This window comes from Cavia porcellus, unplaced genomic scaffold (genome assembly GCF_034190915.1).
Source record: "Cavia porcellus strain 051 isolate PalLab524CR breed Dunkin Hartley unplaced genomic scaffold, mCavPor4.1 scaffold_1, whole genome shotgun sequence".
NCBI lineage: Eukaryota > Metazoa > Chordata > Mammalia > Rodentia > Caviidae > Cavia > Cavia porcellus.
In genome coordinates this window covers 191,755,985-191,779,851 of record NW_026947484.1, presented here as the reverse complement: position 1 = coordinate 191,779,851, position 23,867 = coordinate 191,755,985, and the positions used below count along the sequence as shown (strand labels likewise).

Genomic DNA, 23,867 nt, shown 5'->3' with positions numbered 1-23,867 from the left:
TACCAATTAATCCACTAACTTTAACTTCTCTACTCACAAGCTGTAACAGAAGACATATATCTATCCCTTCAACTGAGTTCTGCTTATGGCATAAGAGTCTGAATAGGCACATGGGCATAGACATCAATACAGTGGTACCTCAGTCCACAGACACTTTTGTTTCCAAACACCTTGGTTAGCAAGCAGAGCATTTGCAGAATTCTGCCTTTGTGTGCAAACTCTGTGTCATGTGACAAACACCACCGCTGCCATCTTTCCCACACAGACACAAACATGGCCGTTTTTTCCAAAATTAAGTTAGTGAACTGAGTTACCACTGTACTCAGTTAAACATTTTGTTGGGACACCTTTCAAGGAATTAAGTATAAATTTTATAAGTATAAGGTACAGATCCTCCAACTGAAGTTCTCAGGCCTAAAAAAGCTCATCAATGGACTTCAGGAGGCCTGTAAACTCCCTAACACTGTGTCCAAAATTCAGAGCACATACGTGTATGTGTATGTGTATGTGTATGTGTTAGAAGAGAAGATCTGTAACTTTTTACTTTATTTGCATTTATTTTATATTTCATTTACTCTCAGATCGTAAGTTTTTGTTTCTTCAGTTTTTTCTGGGATATCTTTTTCTTTTTGGTACCAGGAATCAAACTCAGGACCTTGTGCTTACCAAGCAGGTACTTATGGCTCTGAGCACTATCTCCTGCCCTGGGATACTCTTGTGTTTGATGCAACCTCCTCCTATGACCTAGGAACTATTTGTTCCTTTTTCAATAAGGATTATCTCCATGTGGCAGGGGAACTCAGGTATTCATTAGTTAGATCACGAGCTCAGCGCATCTTGGGTGCTTTGTTTACCTGGATTCGTTCAATGACTAGAGTCTACTTCTAAACTCTTAAGTTCATCATTAGTCTTTGCATTTCTAAGCTCATGCAGCAAAAATTCAGCACTCTTTTGGGGTCTCAATCCTGTGTCTAGCCCTCATTTGGCTTAAGCACACCTACCAAGTCCACCACTAAAATGGTGGAATGACACACACTGCTTCTTTCAAGAGTCACCCTTCAGATACTTGGTGGCCTTTTGGATATGCATACCCTTGATGGCCTGGGCAGTTTCACAGAGATTCTTAAAGTGAACACACAGATTTGAGTCTCTTGATTTGCATGGTTTTTGTAAGGTTTTATGGGTCAAGAGAGTAGCAAATCCCTACTTACCAGGGAGAAGCCTCACTGGTTTCACAGTTCACTTCAGGCCGTTTATATGAAGACAAAAATCTGTAACTTTTTTTTTTTTTGGTCTTTTTCTTTTTTATTGGTACCGGGGATCGAACTCATGACTGCCTGCTTGCGAGCCAGGCGCTTATGCCACTGAGCTAAATCCCCAGCCCCTAAAAATCTGTAACTTTTATGAACTACTTAAAAAGCCCTCTTGGGGCTGGGGATTTAGCTCAGCGGCATAAGCGCCTGGCTCGCAAGCAGGCAGTCATGAGTTCGATCCCTGGTACTGATAAAAAGGAAAAAGACAAAAAAAAAAAAAAATATATATATATATATATATATATAAAGCCCTCTTACGCCATAAAATTTAACAATCACAGCTTTAGTCAAGAATAGTGGCACTACTTGGCAGGCTGAGGCAGGAGGATCACAAGCTGCAGGCCAGCCTGGGCAACTCAACAAGATTCTACCTCAAAATTAAACATGAAAAGGGGCTGGTGATGCACTTCAGAGGCAAATGGGAGGCCTTGCTTTTGATTCCACTATTTAAAAAAAAAAAAACCACTGCTTTAAGTAAAACAAACATTATGAGTTTATCCTTTTCATTCACTCAATTCTTTTGGAACACAAAACCTCAATATAGTAGCTATACTGAGATCGAAACTTCACTAGTCAAAAGGCGATGACAAGTCCACTATACAGCCTGACCAATATTTCATCACATTTACTCTTCCACCTACAGAGAATCAAGATATTTTCTAAGAAAACAAGATTCCCCAACACAGTGGTACACACCTGTAATCCCACCACTTGGCAGTCTGAGGCAGAAGGATCACAGTTTAGAGTCTAGGGGCTGGGGATACAGCTCAATGTGGAGGCCCTAAATTCAATCCCCTGTCCTGCAACAAAAAAGGAGGCAAGCCTTCCACAGCCATAGACTGAGAAGACACAGAGGTGTGACGAGTAAGTCCCATGGGGAAAGGGTCTTCCAGCATTCATAAACCGGCAAAATTCTGCTCAACAGTACTTCATCTCACCTGGTACTATCACTTTTTATCATTGCTTAAATTTAGCAACCTGTGTAAGAAGATGATTTAGAATGGAAAAAAACAGTTCAGTAACCCCTGTTAGGGTATTAACACCTTTCACTTGTCCCAAAGGCAAATCTCTGTTGGAAACCAGAGACAGGATACTGCTACCATTTTGGTATATTGAGTAATTTGTATTTTGAGACTAAATCCATTATCATGGTTTTATAAGCTTTAAGCACAGATCCTGTCAGTGTTTTCCAAGAGTTAAGACTTCTTTTACATTTAGTACCCTAGGTGAATGGATGTGTGTGTGTGTAGATACCCCACCACATACTGACTACCTAAAACATTACCCCAAGGTGAGCAAGGCATAATGGCACACACCTGCAATTCCAGCACTAGGAAGGCTGAGGCAGGAATAGCAACCCTAGCCTGGACAATTTAGAGACCCTGTAACAAAAAATAAAAATAGCTAGGGATGCAGTTCTCTTGAGAAGTCCCTGGGCTTAATCTCCAGTACTGCATGGAAAAATTGTTCATTTGCAGAAGAGATGATTTATTTCTCTACCATAAAGTGAACACAGGAAGGCAGAGACTAACCTAATTCAAAATTTAAGCAACCAAACAGGAAATTCAGAAACAGAAATAAAAAGAGCTTTTAGCTATACTGTTTCACTCATGCTTTCATACACATAAACAACACCAGAACAAAACAAAGTAACCTTAAGTGTGTCATACAAGTGCCTGCCCACGCCCCACCCCCAGCTCAGGGCCCATCTAGAGCACTGGTGGTGAGCTGATGGCACATGCGCCACATCGGGCTGTCTGCATCACTGAAGCTCTAGAAGTTCGCCATCACTCATCACTCATGTGTGGTCAATCAAAAACAATCCCGACTTTCCCCAAGGCTCAAGAACACCTACCCTACAGGATTAAAAGCAGCAGGTAGCTTAATCTGTGTCATAAGCACTTACAAAACAAAGTGCCATCTAAAGGTAACAACAACAACGAGAAACAGAATCTTCTAAGACACACTTTGGTCCAAGCCAACTCCTACCCAAAGAGACCGTGAAGGAGGAATGGTGTCAAGAATAAACATTCTGGGCATTAAATACATTTGCTGACAGGAAGCCCCACCATCACTCAGGTGAAATCCTCATAAATGAATTTCTATTTCTAACCCATACTTATGTACTAAGTATCTGCCAGGCACTATATAAGTGTCAGGTACATCATAAAAGTGAACAGAGGAGACATCATCTCCTCATGCTGTTTACAATGTAATCACGAAGACAATTTCTTGCAAGTTTATTTTATTTTTTGAAGTACAGGGGATTGATCCTAGGTCCTCTGCACTGAGCTACATTCAAATGTCTGGCCCAGACAGATAAACCTATGAATGAATAAAGGGAAACCATGGCTTAGAGCTACAAAGGAAAAAAAGGAAAAAGGCTACAAGGAAAGCAGAAATAGAACCTTCTTCAGACTGAGCAGTCAAGGAAGGCCCCAGAGAAGACCTGAGAGTTCATGGATGAGTAGAAGCTCAGATCTCAAGGGATAGAGCAAGAATATTTTTTGCAGAGAAAAGAGCTAGAGGGAGAGACAAGAGAAACTAATTTCAAGTTCAATGGAAAGTCACTGAATACTTGTAAGCAGTCTGTAACTGGTTCTTTTAAAAGGTCTCTCTGGCTGCTATGCAGAGAAAATGAGAGGCCAGAAGCAGTTACAAAGATCAGCTAAAAGAGCCAGGCATGATGGCACACACCTATAATCCTAGCACTCGGGAGGCTGAGGCAGGAGGATCACTACAATTTCAAGACCAGCCTGGGCTACGAAGTGAGCTTAAGGCCAGCCTGAACTGCAGAGTAAGAACCTATCTCAAAAAAGATTTTTAAAAAAGACCAGCTGAAAGGCTACTGTGATAGTTCAGAAGCAATGATAGCTTCAAAATAAAAAAGGGTAAAGATAAAAGATACATGTTGGACTGGAAAGGACTTGGCAAAGGATATAGTAGGGACCGGTACATGAGAAAGAATTGCCAAAAATCACTTTGTTTCCCTGGTTTAAAACCCTGGAAATCACTTTCTGACAGGAAAGTCTTGGAGACAGGGAATATCTTGGCTTGATAATAAGTAACTTCAGCTTTGGACATGTAAAATAAGGCTGCCCAGGCCGCCTGGGACTCACAATCCTCCTGCTCAGTATTCCAGGTGCTGGGATTACAGGCAAACACCGCCACATCCAGCTCAAGGATGTGCTCCTCATAAAATTTTTTAAAACTATTTTCTCTCCAAAACAACAGGCACATTTCACCTTGGGGCTTCTGCACTTGCACAGCTCCACTCCTCACTTCCTTTAGGTCTCTGCTCAATTGTTACCACACCAAAGAGGCTTTATTTGACCAAGCAATTTAAACCACCTACTCCTTTCATTTTTTTCTTAAGGAATTATTCTGCTTTATTTTTCTTTGTAGCAATTATGACTCTTGTGATGTATTTATTATGTATCTCACTGCCAGAATTTAAGGTTTCTTCTTCGGTGGTGAAGAGGCACCAGGAGTTGAACTCAGGACTTTGTGCTTGCCAGGCAGGCGCTGTGCCACTGAGCCATATCCCCAGCCCCAGAGTATAAGATTTCTAACAGTAGGTTTTTACTTGCTTTTGTATACAGGCCTGGTCAAGCAGACATTCACTTTTACTTGCTAAACATAAGTATTTAGAAAGGAATTCACACTTTCAGTTTGGATCAAGCTTTCTACTACTTATATAATGTGAATCTAATACTTGTAAGCATGCAGGGAAGGCCACATTACGGGGTTCATGCAACTCAACATATGCAAATGAATATGCATATGCATATCAGATGATGCATGACTTCATGCAACTCAACTAGCCCCTAAACCTAGAATTTAGAAAAGTCACTACAGTATCATCCTATTTGCTCTGTCTTGTAGTCTACTCAAGAAGCATTTCATTCAAATTTCAACATGAACTATTTACCTTTAGGAGAAAATGAGGACCCAAAAACAAAAATTATTCGTAATAAGACAGACATGGTCATGGAAGGGTCAGTGGCACTGTAGAATCACACAAATATGAAGGTACAGGCATAATACATTTGAACAAAAATCAAATATTGTGGTGATTCTGGGAGTAGGTGATTCTTCCAACTAACTGAACCATACTCATCAGTCTTACACTATTTATCCCTCCAATCTCCAATAAACAGACTAAAATCAGTTTTCTCTGCAAACTATGTTGCTCAAGGAAGATAGGTTACAAACCAAAAAATATTACCAGGTAATTCCAGCCAAGTCACAGGCAAAGAAAGAACTAGACAATGTCAAAGAAATGCAAACTTTAATCATACTTCTGAAATCATGTTTGTATTAGATTATCAGTCAGATAAATCATTTACTCCTATATTTCCAGATTCTATGGAAACATGGAATTTTAGAAACCACAGTACTCACCCAATGAATTAACTTTCATTCACTGTGTAACTAAGTACAGAAGGGAACCAACCATGGTGGCACACACCTGCAATTCCAGCACATGGGAGGCTGAGGCAGGAGGATCGCTGGGGGTTTGAGTTTGAGGCTAGCCTGGCTATACAGTGGCTGGATTACATGAAGTGGGGTGGGGATGAGGACTACAGCTTTCACTTCAAAGATTAGGGAACAAAAGCTCTGTGGATTCTGTTTGCCAGGGGTGCGGTAGCACACACCTGTATTTTCAGCACTCAAGAGGCTGAAGTAAGAGGATCATTCCTAGCTTGAGGCCAGCCTAGTTACAGTGAGTTCAAAGCCAGCCTGAACTACACAGAGACCCTGTCTCCAAACAAACCAAAATCTCTAGGGACCAGTAACATGTGAACTGATGCTCAATACTGTTAGCCATAAAGGAACACAAATCAAAACCACAAGCTGAAAGGCTACTGTGATAGTTCAGAAGCAATGATAGCTTCAAAATGTGTCCATCCTACACCCAAAAAGCCTATAATCAAAAAGATAATAACATGTTGACAAGGATATGAAGAAATTAGAACCCTGATACACTGCTGGTGGGAGGGTAAAACCATACAACCACATTGGAAAACAGCTTGGCAATTCCTCAAGAGGTTAACACAGTGTTACCATCTGATCCAATAATTACATTCCTAGATAGACTGTCATGTGTACACAAGAAAGTGGAAATGTATACGCATGTAAAAACTTACACATAAATGTTTACAGCAGTATCATTCAGTCCAAGAGCATAACAGATGCAACCCCTATCTCCATTAACTGATGAATGTGTAAGTAAAATATGATGTATGGAATATTGCTTAGCCATAGAAGAAAATGATGTACTGATACACATTAGAGCAAAGATAAACTGAAAACACTATGCTAGCTAAGGGAAGGTACCAATACTTTTCATATTTTTATAATCCAAAGGTAAATATGCATTTTTTAAAACTCTTAAGAAGGCATTTAACATAAATGAGAACATAAACTCCTGTATAATTTCAGCATATAGAAATACAAAAATAATAAAGCCAAGAATAGACTTTTTGCTTTCCTTTGAGATTTTTGGGTTTTTGAGACACGGTGTACTGTATAGTCCAAGCTGGCCTTGAACTCACTATGCAGCCCAAGATGGCCTCAAACTTAAGGCAATTCTTTCTCCTGCCTCAGCCTCCTGAGTGCTGAGATTACAGGCATGTACCACCATGCCTGACCCAAGAAAAATTCTTTAAAGGAAATAATTTTAAAAATAATGATAGCATCCAATTTGATTGCTCACTTTATAATATATATATATATATATATATATATAAAAGCTCATTTTAATTATACCCACTTTACAGATGAGGACGTGGACAACAAACTATAACAATCAAAAAGAACAAAATATACAGTATTAGAACTAAAAAGGTTATCATGTATATTTAAAATGTACCAATGAAATGTAATGTAAAATAAATTTAAAAAATAAAAAGTTTAAAAAAAGAACTAGGGAGGATAATAAAAACATTTATAGAGGTCATTTTAAGATGTAAAAGAACACAATTATTTCAAGATTTAAATTTTAAAAAGGTTCCATTTTCTAGAAAAATGTAACTTACCGCACTGAGTTAAGTCAACTCAAAGAAAACAAAGTTATCAATCCATACCACCAACTGTATTCTTCTATGCTACTAAAATCCCAGTATCAAAAATTATACCAAGAGCAGCACAAGGAAGAAAAAGGCATTTCTCTCTCATGAATATACCCCAAAGTCCTAAATAAAAAATTAATCCATCATTATGAGACTTATTCAACAAATTCAGAGGCAATGTTACACTGAAAATTGATTAATACAATTTGCCATATCAGTAGGTATAATGGAGTACACACCTCCAGTCCCAGCTTCTCTGGGATGAGGCAGAAAGATTGCTTCAGCCCACAAGGTCAAGACCAGCATGGGTAACACTGCAAGAATTTTCTTTTTGGTACCCAAGATCCAACTCATGACCTGGCACCTGGGCTAAATCCCTAGCCCAAGAATTTTCAAAACAAAAGAAGAAAAAAGAAAAAAGACTTGTAATGATTAAGTTGAAATACACCTCAGGCAACCACAATAAAACTAAAGTTGGGGGCTGGGGATTTAGCTCAGTGGCATAAGCACCTGCCTTGCAAGCAGGCGGTCGTGAGTTCAATCCCCAGTACGAATAAAAATGAAAAAGACAAAAAAAAACTAAAGTTGAATTTATTTTTCTGCTGTCATAGTCCAACCAATGCAATAAGAAAAGAGGACAACAAAGAAAAGGACTCTAAATTAGCATATTTGCCAATAATAAAATTGCTCAACTGGAAAACCCAAGCAAAACACAGAGCTCAAAGCAGTCAGGTTTTAAAATAAATACATATACAAAAATAAACTTCCCCAAACACCAGCAAAATCCAAAGAAACATGATAAAAAAAAAAACTTCTCACTATCAAAAGTGAGAAAAAGATACTATAAAATTAATGAATATGAATAAAACTCCAAAACTTCACTGAAACACACACTATGGCACACAGAAAGAGAACAGGTGGTTGGGTGCAGTGGTACATGCCTGTAATCCCACCTACTCAGTAGGCTGAGACAGGAGGATTGAAGTATTTTGAGCTAGAGGCCAGATTGGGCAATTTAGAAAGACCTTATCTCAAAATTTTTAAAGGGATAAGGAAGCCCAGTGTGGTGGCACACGCCTGTGATCCCAGCACTTGGAAGGCTAAGGCAAGATCATTGCCATGAATCTGAGACTAGTCTGAACTATTTAACAGGACCTTGTCTCAAAAAAAAAAAAAAAAAAGAAAGAAAGAAAGAACAGAATAGAATTTTAAACCACGCATGGGGGTTCAGAGGGCAGGCCAAGACAAACGCCTCAAATTCAAGGAGAGCCTGGATACACATTTGAGATCTTCTCTCAAACAATGAAACAAAATATAAATAAAATAACACAAAACTAAAGAATTTTTATTTTGGTGGGGCATGATGGTACAGTCTTCTAATCTCAGCACTCAGGAGGCTGAGGCAGGAGGATCGTTGCAAGTTCAAGACCAGCCTGAGTTACAAAGTGAGCCCAAAGCCAGCCTGAACTGCATAGCAAGACCCTATCTAAAAAGCTTAAAAAAAAAAAAAAGAACTTTTTTTTTTAACTCCAGGAGTAAAACTAACAACATTAGCTAACTTTTGTGTTGCTAACATCACAGTAGAAATCCATCATATAAAATAAACCAGGGGGGTTGGGGGTTTAGCTCAGCAGCTGAGTGCCTAGCTGGCAAGAGAAAAGTCATGAGTTCAATCCCCAGTATGAAAAATAAAAATAAAATAAACCAGGGGATGTTTTCAACTTTTCTGGGTAAATACCCAAAAGGGGAATAATTGGGTCAAATGGAACCTCTAATTTTAGAGTTTTTTGTTTTTGTTTGTTTTTGGTATTGGGGATCAAACTCACCACCTCACACTTGCTAAGCAGGCACTTATGCTATTGAGCTAAATTCCCAGTCCCTAATTCTAGTTTTTTGAGGAATCTCCACACTGATTTCCAAAGTGGATGCACCAGTCTGCATTCCCACCAACAGTGGAGAAGGGTTCCTTTTTCCCCACAGCCTCTCCAGCATTTATTATTGGTTGATTTCTTGATACTGGCCGTTCTTTCTGGAGTGAGATGGAATCTCAGTGTTATTTTAATTTGCATTTCTCAAATGACCAGTGATATTCAACATTTTTTCATGTATTTATTTGGTCATTTGTATTTCTTCATCTGAGAATTACGTAGTCATCTCAGATGTCCATTTGTGGATTGGGTCTTTGAATTTGGGAGGCCTGATTTTTTTTCAATTTTCTATACATTCTAGATATAAGTCTTTTTTGTCTGAGGGATCATTAGCAAAAAATTTTTCCCAATCCGTGAGGTTTTTTTTTTTCAGTCTGTTGGTGATTTCTTTTGATATGCAGAAACTTTTTAATAAAATGAGATCCCAGTTGCTAATCCTTTGAAGTATTTTCCATGCAGTTTGGTTTGTTTATGAACTCTCTGCCTGCACCTATGTCTTTGAGATTTCTACCTACCTTGTCTTTTAGTAGATTTAGTGTTTCTGTTTTAACATTTAGATCCTTGATCCATTTTTGATTTTAGTGCATGGTGATAGGCAACCCACAGCAATGTGTGTGCACCCATGTTTATAGCAATACATTTGTAATAGCCAAGTCTTAGAAACAACCCAAATGCTCATCAACTGAGGAATGGATAAAAAAGATGTGGGTTTTTTTTTTACAATGAAGTACTACTCAGCTACAAAGAAAGATAAACTTGAGGTTTTTATAGGTAAATGGATACAACTTAAGACCATACTCATAAATGAAATAAATCAGACTCACATGTGTAAATACCATACTGTCTCCCTAGTGTAAGAAATTGAAACAGTTAAATAAGATCCAAACTGTACAACAGATACTGTGAAAAGGTAAGAAACTACTCAAAGGGAAAGAACAACTGGGAGGGGGAAAAGGAGAAAGGAAAATATATATATAAATTTGTATAAATATACACAAGATAGCTAAGATAATTGTACTACTAATTCTATTAGTTTATGGGAAAGTGTTCATACTGTTTGATCAACTTTGCATGCCTATATCTGGTAACCTGAGCATCTCTTTCGAAGATAACAATATGCAATGTAACAACCATTGTTAAATTCCTGTCATCATGTTTTGAAATCCTATTTCACTATTGTTTTGGGATTTTTTGTTGTTGTTGTTTCTTTCTTTTGTTTTTTCTCTTTAAAATTAAAAAATAAATAAATAAACCAAGGCGGCAGGGGCACCAGCAGGGTATGGTGGTGCACACCTGCAATTCCAGATCCAAAAGGCTGATGCAGAGGATCAGTGAGTTCAAGATCAACCTGAATTCTATAGCAAGACCTTGTCTCAAAAAACCAAAATAATACATAAGTAAATGAACTCTGGAGATACATCTTCTCTGCTCTAAGCAGAACACCTTTATCACATTTACAAGTATTTTAACCTGGCTCAATTTCCCTGCCACAGTCCTCATCTCTAAACAGACTAAGAGGAGGAAGAAATGTGCCTAGCATTTCACCTCTATCTTTGTGCTGCCTCCCTCAAACATCACAGATATTACTTCAAAATCTGTACCTGCCTCCACCATTCCTTTTGCCTTTCCTTTTCAGAATGTCAGCCTCCAAAAACACAATGATTCTCAAGAAAGCTATGGGAGAAAACTCCATAAACACTTATGCCTAAGAAACATGTACAATCTCTGGCTAAATTCAGCTTGACTTAGCCATGTGACACAATGCTCTGCTTCTCTGCAGGCACTTCCAGTTTCACTTCTAGCTCTTACCAGGCTTCCGCCCAGCCACAGTGCAGCACAGCCCCCTTCTTGGCTTCCCAGACCCAGGAAGTAGCATGGTCTATTCTCTGGGGCCCACAACCAATTGGATTTGCCTCTCCCTTCTTTAAAAAATCTTAGAAATTCTAAAGCCCTCTTCCAATCTGATAACTTCTCTTTCACAGGAACAAGGGAATTTAACAGCCCTTAAAATAAATTTGGGCCTTGGAGCCAGGTGTGGTGGTGCATGTCTATAATCCTAGCACTTGGGGGCTGGGGATTTTAGCTCAGCGGCATCAGCGCCAGCCTTGCAAGCAGGCAGTTGTGAATTTGATCCCTGGTACTAATAAAAACGAAAAAGACAAAAAAAAAAAAAAAAATCCTAGCACTTGGGAGGCTGAGCAAGGAGGATTGCAGTGAGTTTGAGGCCAGCCTGGACTACACAATGAGACCCTGTCACCAAAAACAAAAAACAACTGGGGGCCTTGGGTTTTTAATTATATAACATCAGTAAAAATTATATGTAACTACTTCACTAAAAACTTTATTTCAAAAATAAACATGTTTACATTTCAAATTGTTATAGGTAGGGTTTTTCTGTTTTGTTTTTTGTGTTTGTTTTGCTTTTGATTCCAGGAATCGAACTCAGGACCTTGCACTTACCTGCAGGCACTATACAACTGAGCTATATTCCCGAACCTTCAAACATGCTATAAAAAGATAGTGGCATAATAATGTTAGTTTAATTTCAACCCACCCTACTTCTTAAACTTCTCCCACACTGTTAAAATTGTTTCTAAGGATGTAGCTAAGTGGTATAATGCTTGCCTAGTATACATCAAAACTTAGGTTTAATTCAGAATACTGAAAAGAAAAGAGACTGAGAGAATTCATTTTTAAAATTACTATTTCTACCAAAGGTGAGATTCGAGATACGTGAAATATTATCTAACATTCTAAAATCAAATTCTGACTTCAGTTTTAATAAGAACATAGAGTTCACAGAGTTGTACAGAAATTCACTATAAGAACTCAAATCTTGATTTGTTGCTATGTTGTTTTGTTTTTTGGGTTTTCGGGGGGTTGTTTTTTTTTAAAGCACACAATAGTAGCTTTTACTTAAAGCTTAAAAAATATCAGCATGAAATGGTACTAATCTCTAACTGTTCCCAGTTATATACTTACAGAACTTTTGTTTCTGTTTTGAAATACTGAGAATTAAACCCAGGGCCTTAGCACTAAACTATATACCCAATTCTTTATTTTTTATTTTGAGACAGGGTCTTACCAAGTCAAGTTGTGCAGGCTGGGCTCAAATTTGCAATCCTCCTGCCTCAACCTCTCAGAGTACTGGGGTTACAGACATGTGCAATTATGCCCAACTTACACACACATTTAACAGAAACACTGGATAATGTCACATGAGTTCTTGACTCATATTCCTGCTATTAGTAAAAACAGTCAACAACAACTTCCTGAAGAGCACCCAAGCACTAAGCTCTAGATACATTCTGAGCTAGGGTTATTATGAAACTAAAGTCAGTAACCATGTGGAAATTTCTTCATTATGTGAGTAGTTTTTACTCTACCTATATATAAAAAATTTCTTACAATGAATTAATTCCATATTGTTCAGTAATTTTGTAAAGCAGAAAGTTCATTCTTTTCTAAGTATCTATAATCAACGTCAGAGAAAAACAATGAATTGGTAGTTCCCAAGTCAAAAACAAGCCATATTCCAAAATTCTGTAAGTATTGCTCCAATTTTTGACTTTAGAATCCAACTTCCAACAGATTATTTTCTGGATGGTAGGTTTCCAGGATGACCCACCAGTGTCCCTGAAACCCACAATATAGGTAGTATTAAAACACACCTAACCAGATGTGGTGGAGCACACTTATAATTCCAGCTCTCAGGAGTTGAAGGCTGGATGCCTGCTGTGAGTTCAAGGTCACCTTTGGCTACGTAGAGTTCAATCAAGACCATGAAGACATGACAAAAATATGCTGGATTTAAAGTAGACCTGCTCTACTGTAGCTACCTATTCCTCAAGTAAAAATGTAATGAAAAAATACAAATTTCAACTTAATCTTTGATGGAATCTACATACCAAGCCAACATGAGAGCACCAGGCAGATGATGCAGCACCTCAGGGCCCTCACGATTAAGGGCTGGGTTAAACCAAGAGGGGAGTTGCAACCAACACCACAAAATGGAACTTTTTAAAAGTCGGATTACTTTCTTTTCGAGATAAGTAAGTGGCTTCTCCAAACTTCCTCAGGCCTAGGCACACCCAGTACCCCCACCTCTCCTCAGTGCAGATGAATGGACAGAATATGCAGATGCTGGCACCAGGAGGTCAGGTCCAGTTTCATTTCTTTAAGCAAGAGAGGGAGACCTCTGGATCCAAGAAAGGATAAAACAAGCCTGCACAGGTCGATTGTCTCATTATATTCCCTCCCCCACTATTTATTGCTATAAAAGACCCAAACATAGGGTGAGAGATGGTAACTTGAGGCAAATGAGCCTCTCTATCGCCTCAGAGTTAGCTTTGAATAAACCCTTTTCCTTTTAAATAAATAAACAAACAAATAGCTGGGCACTGTGACACAAATTACAACACTCTGCAGGCTGAGGAAGGAGATCACCTTAAGTTCAAGGCCACCTACATAGCAAGACCCTGTCACACACACACAAAATAATAAGACAAAAATTTACTACATATCCATGGTTTGGTTGTTGAAGTCACAGTCACCTTTTTAATCTACCTTGCAAATTGCTCACTGCCTAAAAATAGAGAAATAGAGCCTGGCTTAAACATCAGAAAAATAAATAAACAGAATAACCAATTAAAAATCCTAACTGTAACTCGGAAGTAAGGAAAACAGTGTATTACTTAGGAAAGGCAAAAGTAAATTAAGGACTGCAAATTATTTTCATGGATTACTTTCATATTCATTCCTTTCCCACCAAAACTGAGGCTATCTATAAGCAAGATGCAATAAAACATGATGGCTAAAAATACAGAGTCTGGGTCCACGTCCCAGATAACACTATTAATATCTGCATCATCTCCTGAAAGTTATTTAACCTCTCGGTGCTCCAGTTTCTTTGTATAATAAGCATGTTACCTACCTTAAAAGACTATAGAGGATTAAATAAATTAATCCACATAAAGTACTTAGAATAGTCTCACACATAGTAACTGTACAATAACTGGCCACTATATAGTAAATAAAAAACAAGTAGAAGTTGGAAAAATAACTGAAGGAAGATACACATTTCAAACTGAAGTGACAAAGGAAAAGAGCTACAGAAGTCATAACACATGTGGGCAATAACGTATTCTATTATACAGCAGGAAGAAGAGCAGACTGCAACACAGAGGGTCCAATTATGATGGTCTTGAATCGCAAGACAAACAATGGATTTTACCTAAAAGAAACTTTGATTTTTAGACTTTTTAGACTTGGGCTTTACATAGGTTAATTAACAAGATAAACCTATCACTACTATAAATGCAATTTTGATGTTTTCATTCCTCTAACTAAGGGCTAGGAGTCCCGAAAATGTATTTGTTCTGCTAATACTGTCAGAATCTATCGATGACTGTTGTTTCATGTCCGAATCATTTCTGAAACCTAACTGTGCCTAGCACATAGTGGGCATCAGATGAATGTTCACCAAATCGTTACTCTTAGTTGCCACCAGTGGTGTTAAAACTCCCAAAAGATGTACGTTATAAATAAATCAAATGAAATAGACAATATCTAACAATCAAGTTAAAATACACTACTGCTAATCAACATACTTGTCAACTTTATTCGTCATTAAAAACAGGTAAGTCCTTTCATATTTTTAAAACTCTTAGAAAATGCAGTTGTCAAAAAAAATTTGGTTGTCAAATTGGTACAGCACTTTCATAGAATTATCTGGACAATATCTTTTTTTTCTTTTTGTCATTTTGAGACAGGGTCTCACTATGCAGTTCCGACTGGCCTTGGGGCTTGCTTTATAACCGAGGCTGTTTTTGAACTTGCAACAATCCTCCTGTCTCAGCTTCCCAAATCAGGGCTTACATGAGCACACCACCACAACCAGCTTGGACAATATCTAATAGATCACCCAGCAGTTTTATTAAAGTAGATTTCCCCAAATTCAGGCTAAAAATCATGCTAGATAGCAAGAATAAAAGTCCAACTTCTGGTGTGACTCTAAGAATTAGAGAAAGGGCAAATCTGCAGAAGTTGTAGATTTCCATAGGGTACATACTAATGCCTTGTATACCAGATGCCAGTGCTAATTATGGTAACAAAAAGGATCATCTCTCCTCATTCTTAATAAGGACTACTGAAGTCTACTACTGTGGTCTAAACCCTACAGTCCTGTGACCAACTGACTTCTTTCTTTCAAGCAGTTTCAGACACTAGTAACAATACAGTAATGGGTAATTATTTTTCCCTTCCAATACTGGGGATTGAACCCAGAGTCTTTGCACTGAGCTATATTCTCAACCCTAATACAGAGTCTCACAAAGTTGCACAGGCTGGGCTCAAACTTGCAATCCTCCTGTCTCAGCTTCCTCAACTACTGGCTTGCAGCTACTGTGTCCTATAGAGATTAACATACCAAAAAATAGTAGTTTTCATCACAAGACTACCAACAGAGCTCACAAATACATGATACAGAATGCCTGATGTAACAATTTATTACACACATAAACCCTGTTAATTTTTTTCTGGTGGTCATAGGGAGAAGATCAACCCCCCTCAAAATGTTGGTCATTTCTTACTTTAAACAAAAGAAACAAGCAAATATGACCAGATTAGTGGAAGCATGCTTTGGGGAGTAAGCAAATTACATATTTGGCTTTCTAGATAGTCAGTCATTCTGGCAACACAAACAAAGCAAAGCAGACCCAGATATCTACAAACTTGCTAAAATACTTTTGCAATTCAACAATTACAATTTCAGGGCAGGAAAAAAAGTTTCAAACTCAGTTTTGCACTTCAATAAGGCTTCAAAGAGCATGTAAATACAATTTAAAATTCTGAAATGGGTATTCACTTAAAAACAGTCTTTAAAAATGGCTTTGTCAGCATTATAAGCAACTCTCCATTATCCACTTTTGGATAAATCTCAAAATGATTTTTAATCCCCACCTGATTTTTCCCTACCAACAAGCACTTGGATACCACTCTTTACCATGACTGCCCCCATTACTTGGCTGCACTTAGGGAATTATAATTACAGTGATCCTGCCTCTTAGAACATCCTTAGAGCAGAGCACAAAGCCTCTTTGTACAATTGGGGAGGGGGAGTGCCTTCCAGGGACCACAACGAAGGGATCGGTGGCAGCAACAGAAGAAGAGGAGGTAGAGCTGCTATGCTGGACCTCAGTTCCAGTTCAATATTGTTTGTGGGGTTTTTCTGATAGGCGATCGGCAAGGCTTCTGCTCAGCCTCTGTGTACTCTCTTCCCATGGGAAGGACAGGTGGAGCCTGTCCTGACAGATGCACATAATCACCACCAAGCCCAAAAGGCCACAGAGCAAAATGAAGCAAGAAATAAGGAAGAAAAGCAACAAAGTACAAAGCTGTCCAAAGTACAATTTCTCTGTATTGTTCTCAGGATCTCAGCTAGGAAGTTTCCAGAAAATGAACACTATCACTCCAACGAATCAATGATTAGTACTGGCACTACTGGGACTTAGAAGCTGCTCAATTATGTGCTGATGTAGCAATAAACATCTATATAGGAGGCAGGCATCCCAACTACTTGGGAAACTGAGGCAGAAGGATAACAAGCTTAGTGTTCTGAGTTCATCAGTACCAGGGGAGTTAAAATATTCACAATGGAAAAATCTCTGTAGAAAAACAACACTATTTTTAAGTATTTTTAAACAACACAAAAACCACATGAAAAATATTCGGTAAATTATCAAAGCACCAATTCCTCTCTATTTACAAAAGTGATAGTGAAATATCTGTTTTACTTTCAGGTTCCCTTTCAGTTTAGTCTGAGAAACTGGTCACTTTTTTAGTTCTGTGACAATAAAATAGGTTTGAACAGAAATTCAGCAAGCACAGTCCACAAAAGCTAAAATACAGATACTAATGTAATCCCAACACTCGGGAAGGCTGAGGGAAGAGAATTGCTTCCAGCTCAGGACCAGCCTGAGTTACATAATGAGTTCAGGACCACTACATAGTGAGACCCTGTCTCAAAAAAAACAAATAGGGGCTGGGAATTTAGCTCAGCGGCATAAGCATCTGCCTTGCAAGCGTGCAGTAGTGAGTTCGATCCCCAGTACCAATAAAATAAAGATAAAACATGCTAAGCAGAATAGATACACAGGTAACTTTTCCTCAACTCAAAGAATGTCCCAAAAGCACTAAAGAATGTCCTTCAAATGCTATTCTTTCAATGTAAATATTTTTTCCTCTTACCATTTCTTCCCTTTATTTCTGTTCAATGAAGTCAAATGATCAAATATATCAAAACTCAAAATCTGAGACAAACATACACTTGTAATCCCAGCATTCTGAAAGGTTGAGGCAGGAGGCAATTTACTGACTTAGCAAGTCTCTGTCTCAAAATTCAATTTTTTTCAACTTTTAAACAGAAAAATGTAAAAACTAATAAAAAGGCTTTACAGGCTAGGAGGACAGTAACAATAATCAACCCACAGCACACTGTTACATTCAAGGTAGTTGTTCAAAGTGCAAGGTATATGTATGAAACATTGTCCAGAAAATTACTAGCACAAAATTTTCCTCTCAATGAACCAAGAGAAACCAGCAGTATAACTAGCTTAACTGTCCTGTGTTTGTGTGTGTGTGTGTGTATATATATGTATATTTTTTCCTTTTCCTTTCTTTCCTTTCCCTTTTCTCCCTATCTCAAAATTAAAAAGTGAGGCTCTAGATTCAATCTCCAGTAACTTTCAGTCTCTAACTCTTATTTCTACTTTTTAATTGCATAAGCAGAAAAATGTAGTGACAACTTTGTAGATCATGATGGGAAGCAGTTGATAAACCTTTGCATAATTCCACTGCCCTCCACCTGCCCCACATTACTTCTGTTAACTATTTCACTCAAACACAGTACTAATATTCAAGTAAGCAGAACAGGAAAAACACTGACACCACTTTGTATAAGGCCTACACTAAAACCTGTTTATTCTCCTTGTGTGGGCATAAAGCCATTTTTGTCAAACATTTTTATTTATATTTAATTTCTTCAAAAACTCCTTAAAAACAGTAGCAAAAGCACAATGATGAATCCTCTACCCATCACCCTCAAGCATTTAAAACACTATAAAGGAAAAAAGGAAGACAACACAAACCACTTCACATGTACCCTTCCCTTGAGCCCCCCTTCAGCCATGACCATCTTCTGAAAACCACTCTGCCATTACTTGCAAAAGCAGTAGGAAGCCCAGTCCTGTCTTTAGTCCACACTCCTCCCTCCTGTCCTCAAAGAAAAAAAAATCAAACAGCAAGAAGCACAATCACTTACCAGAAAATATAAATGGGTAAATATTTTCAAAATTGGCTTTTTAGAATAGCCTCAGATCTTTAGAATTCAGGAATACTAGTGCAAGTGTATTCAGCAAAGCAAAAGTAGTGTTACATTCCCCACTCAAAGTAAGCACTATCAGAATGAGAAAATGCAGCATTTACATAATATGTAGCTACTTTTATATTTTTAATGATTTCTCTCATTCTGTGCTTCCACAAATAATGGGGTTTTGTTTGTTTTTGTAACACTGGAATTCAAACCCAGGGCCTCTAGCACACAAGGCAAGCCCTAAACCACTGAGCTATATTCCCAGCCCAATTCTGGTATCTTCTAAATAGTTTATTCTGAACATATTTTTCCAGCCTCTTAACAAAGTTTTTATTTTGTTTTTTCTTACACCATTTTAGGCTGAGCTCTTTGCTTCAGCTGTACACGGTGATAAAAAGCTAGGGTTGAGTCTTTTCTAATGAAAAGTTCACATTGAGAACTCTTTTGGGGCCCAGGGCCAGTACAAACCTAGTCCTCTCACAAAGCCATGATCAATGTGGATGATCCAGTTAGACACATAGGGACCTAGAGTCCCAAGCTGGTGGGAAGTGCTAGTTCATAGGATACTTTTTTGAAAAAGGGAAAAAGGCACTCCTTCTGAGAGCACATAGTTCCAGGCCAGGTGGTCATCTTGGTAATGGATTTCCACCCTCAATTCCCACCCTAAAAAGTGTCCTCGTGCTGGGAGCAATCTCTACAGTCCTGTGCAGCTGCCTGCTATAAAACACACAGCTGGGGCAATGCTGCACCTCTGAAGTGGGTTTCTAAAAGAAAAGCCTCACTAAAAAGACATTTCACAAGTTTCATTATCACAAAATCTCATGTTTAATATAAATGCATTCCTAAGTATATTGGGACTACAGCAAAAAGTCTAGCAACAGAAAACCAGCAAATTTGAGAAAAAGGACACACTATCAATTTAAGAATAAGCAGTTTCCTAAAGACCCAAATTTTCCACCACAAGTTCAAACAGCTGAACTTCAAATGTGGGTGGGGCATAAGGTAAAACACTAAATCACTTTCATCTGCAGAGGAATGAACACCCTGTCTCTTAAGAAAGGCATGAAGGGTGGGAGTGCATTAGAACACAGGCTCGGCATGCATAAGGGCACAGGCTTAATATTCAGCACCTAAAAACCAAAAATGGCAAATCACATATATTTATCTTTGGGTTTACTTTCTCCAAATCTGCTGATTTTCCACCCCTGTCAGACCTTTTTGGCTCCTATTCTAACTATAAAACCATTAGCAGGTGTGGTTGAAATCTGTAACTCCTAAAAGACAGCTCCTGGTAGTTGACAGACCTAGAAAAATAGCCCTTGTAGGTCACAGCCCCTTAGGTACCTGCCTGAAAGTAAGGAGAACGGACAATCTGGATTAGGCTGGCTATGGCCCTCCAAACCTATCATTCTTCTAGGCTCCACAAAAGAGCTAAGTACAACACGCATCTGAATCACATCCCAGTCATCCATGAGGGACAACAGAGCAATCTGAGGAAGAGCCTGAAGGCTAGGCTGAGGCAAAGCTAAGTGAGAGTGGCTCTTAAACTTTGGTGGCCCTCAAATCTACTAGGGGGCCTTCTTAGATGTCTGGATCCCTCCTATACCTAATAAATCAGAATTTACTAGAAGTTATATTTTGACAATGCTCAAACTATTGAGCTAAGTCCACTAAAAAGTTTAGAAAGACTAGGAAATTCTCCACACCTATCAGCAGTTCCAAAATAAAAGTCATCCATGCCAAAATTAGGCGTAGTGGGTCAGAAAGGGATGAAAAAGAATCACCAGCCTTCATGTTTTACAGAAAGTTGTGTGAAGCTAGAGCCTGTAACTAGCGTTCTATTATTATGGGACAAAAACTCTGTGTTCTATAAACAAGAAAATATTTTGCATGTGAGAAATATTTCAAACATTTTAAAAATATTTAATATACTTAATATTTCCATACCCTACACTCAAATATTAGCAAATCTTAACTTGCAATTAACTGATTCAAATTTCTTGTATAATTAAAGCCCTCTGCAGATCTATTCAATTTCATTCATCTTCTTTTCTACCCAGAGATAAGCGCTACTAGCAAATGTTGCCATTCTGTGCAGGGTTTACACCATTACTACAAATGTACATAACTACAAGCAGTATTATTTTGTATGATGCCACACAAGTGAGAAGATTCTGTAAGAATTCTTCTAGGGCTTGCTCTCCCACCTTACATCATGTTTTTTGAGAATCACTCATTTTAATGCACTATCTATAATTTATTTTTTAGAGTGCTATAATATAAAATTGTGTGGATATTTCTAGACATTTATCTACTGCCCGACTAATAGACCCTTAGAATTAAAAAAAAATTTGTTTTTGGTCTTTTGAGACAGGGTCTGTCTATGTAGCTCAAGCTAGCCTTAAATTATGTAGTTGTATGCAAATTCAAATTAATGGCAATCCTTCTGCCTCTGCCTTCCTAGTGCTGCTAATTACAGCTGTGTGCCATCGTGCCCAGCTTTGGAATAAACATTCTTGTACTTCCTTTACACTTATTTTCTTGGACAAGTGTACAAGGCCTTCTTGGGGCATATAATCAAAAATGACCATTTTAAGTAGATGGGCATGTCATCCACCTTCAATTAGACATCACTATACTTACTACTACAAATTATTGTAGTTGTCCCTATATCCATTCCCACGGTTTATACTGTCCTACAATCTTACTATTATCACATTTCATTTTTGCCCACTTGATGGGTGCAAAATGATATCCACTGTCGTTACAATTTGCATTTTTCTCATTATAAATCTCTGACAAATAAATGTTCTTGTATATATGTGCATATACCTACCAGATATATTTCTCACAGTTTTTTAGGAAAAAACCTAACCCACTTTGTCTGAGGGTGGCGGTTGTCCCCAAAGCATCCTGCCAAGAGCCACCAAAGCTGGAACACTGAGGTACTGGATGAAAGAAAGCTGCTAACTTAAGGAATCATTCTGGACAGAGGGCTTTAATTAACGCATTTGCTAATTAGTCTTCCCCTTCTCTCTTTTGTCAAGCCTTACTTCCTCAATACTACAGGCACTTTGGGCCTGCATCCTTACAATTGGGTGAGGGGCGGGGGTGCTGCTAAAGCTAGAATGTTTCTATGAGAAGTATTATAACTGTCTTTACTCAAAGAAAATGAAGTGACTTCAATACATAAACGCAACCTTGTAAGGTATCATTCACTTCTAACAGACTTTCAAACTCATCACGTTTGTCTTTCTCTATGAAACAGCCTAATGTTTTCTTCTAGACTAGACACTCTCCCTCCCTCAGCAGCCCTTTCAGCTCCCTTCCCCCACAATGCCTGAATAGTATCTCCTCTTCCCCCCATTCCACAGCTTCTATTTTCTGACTCCACGGGACTCTCTTCTCTCCCTGTAATACGCTGCTCTCTCCCTCTCCTCTAAAACTGCACATCTTCTCCCCCTTCCTTTCCAAACTAAAAACAAAAACACCTAATCACTCACTCCAAATAAAAAATGGGTTTCTCATGCATTACATGCCCAGCAAGAGTGTGCCTGGTTCCAACCCTCCCAGCTTCTTTCCCCCTTTATGCCTGGGATAGCTGCTCTTTCTCTGGGAGTTCTCCAAGTGTGGTAGGTCCAGACCACCTGGAAAAAACTCATGGCCTTCTGCGGCACAAATCCCTTTACCAGGGCCATGTACGCATATCTGGTTTTGGCATGACCTAAACTTGGGCCATTTCGAGAAAAAGACACCTTACCGGCGTCCCCACAAAAGCAGGCAGGCCTCCCTCCCCTTACTTCCAGCTGGACTGGCTTAGCCCGCACAGTGGTGGGGAAAGTGGTCTGGCAGAGAGCAAACCAGTCCCACAACGAGAAGTTTCCAAAGCTCTCCCCACTGTCGAGAAAGCCCTCTCCTCGAGAGCACGCCCCCACAGCGTCTCTCCCCCGGGACTCCCCAGGGCACCTCCAAGCACTCAAAGCAGCTCCCACCCCACAAGCGATCTTTCCTCCAAAACCAGCCCCAAACGGTTTGGGTGGGTGTGCCAGGAACCAGGCCCTAGTCCCCTCCTCCCGATCAGTCTCCTTCGATTTCTCTGTGGTCGAGGTCTCTGTGTCCTCCCAGCCCCTTGGGCTCCGGGATCTGGCCAGCCCCAGGGTGGCCCTGGGTCCCAGCCAGACTACGACTCTCGCCGGCTTTGTGACCTTGGGCAAGTCACTTCCCCCTCTCAGCCTCAGTTTCCTCCTCCGCGGAGCGGAGACCTAGCGAGGTCCTGCCCTGGCTCCTCTGGGGGAGGGGGGTACCCACCGGCTGGAAAACGCTTTGTGAGCCGCTCGGCGCGGCGGAGGCACAGGGTTCCCGGGGGTTCCCGGCCGGACAAAGCTGTGCCAGGCTGCGCTCCTCCCGCTCCGCCACCCAGGCGAGTGGCCCTCACGCCTTCGGGCCCCTCACCCCGGGAACCGGACCGGCCCCCGCCCTTCCCCACCCGGTCACTGCCGGACCCAGTACCTGTTCCCGGCGCTCGGCCGCAGGCGCCGCCACCCTGCGCGCCCGCCCGGAGAGGCCCGTGGCTCTGAGGGCTAAGACGGTCGGCGGCGGTGGGCTCGGGCCGGGACGGAGGCGGCGGCGGCGGGGGTCGCGGACGGCGCGGGGGCCCGAGCTCGGCGGGGCCCGGCCTGGGAGACGACGACTGAGGCTGGAAGTGCGCGGCGGCGGCGGCGGCTGCTGAGGCGGCGGCAGCGACCGCGGCGGCGGCGCTTCCGCTCATGGCGGGGCTGCGGACAGCAGCTCTGGCTGCGACTGGACTCCGGCGCGGCGGACACTGCTTGGGCCCGGGCCGGCGGCAGAAGCAGCGGTGGTGGCGACGGAGGCGGCTCCCGGAGGGGCAGGAGGCGGAGCCGGGAAGCGGCGGCGGCGGCGGCGGAGGGGGCGGGGACGCGGAGGGGGCGGGGACGTCGAGCGGCTCCGCCAATGGGCGCCGGCTTTCTCGGCCGCGGCTGCTGGGCGGCGGGCGTCGTTGAGGGGGATCCTCCAGCGCTGCCGCTGTCTGAGGCGCTGAGGCCGCGGGCCAGCAGCCTGCCCCGGGCGCTCGGCTCGTAGGGCCGCCCCGCCCCCGCCCCGCCCAGGGGCGCGGCTGCGGGCCTCGGGGGCTAGGCCTCGCGCTCCGCGGGCCAGGCTCGCT

The 23,867-nt window shown here is 40.5% G+C and overlaps 1 protein-coding gene across 5 annotated transcripts in view; it reads right to left on the bottom strand.

The window, feature by feature from the left end:
* Rnf38 (ring finger protein 38) overlaps positions 1-23,568 on the bottom strand; it is a 157,724-nt gene extending 134,156 nt beyond the window's left edge. For 3 of the 5 annotated variants that reach the window (XM_063225339.1, XM_063225340.1, XM_063225341.1), the window contains exon 1: positions 23,195-23,568. In XM_063225339.1, the coding sequence (XP_063081409.1) occupies positions 23,195-23,453 (259 nt within the window). In that variant the 5' untranslated portion in view covers positions 23,454-23,568. The remainder of the gene's footprint in view (positions 1-23,194) is intronic. The other 2 variants (XM_063225347.1, XM_063225385.1) reach the window with 2 other exon arrangements.
* Between the last annotated feature and the right edge of the window lie 299 nt (positions 23,569-23,867).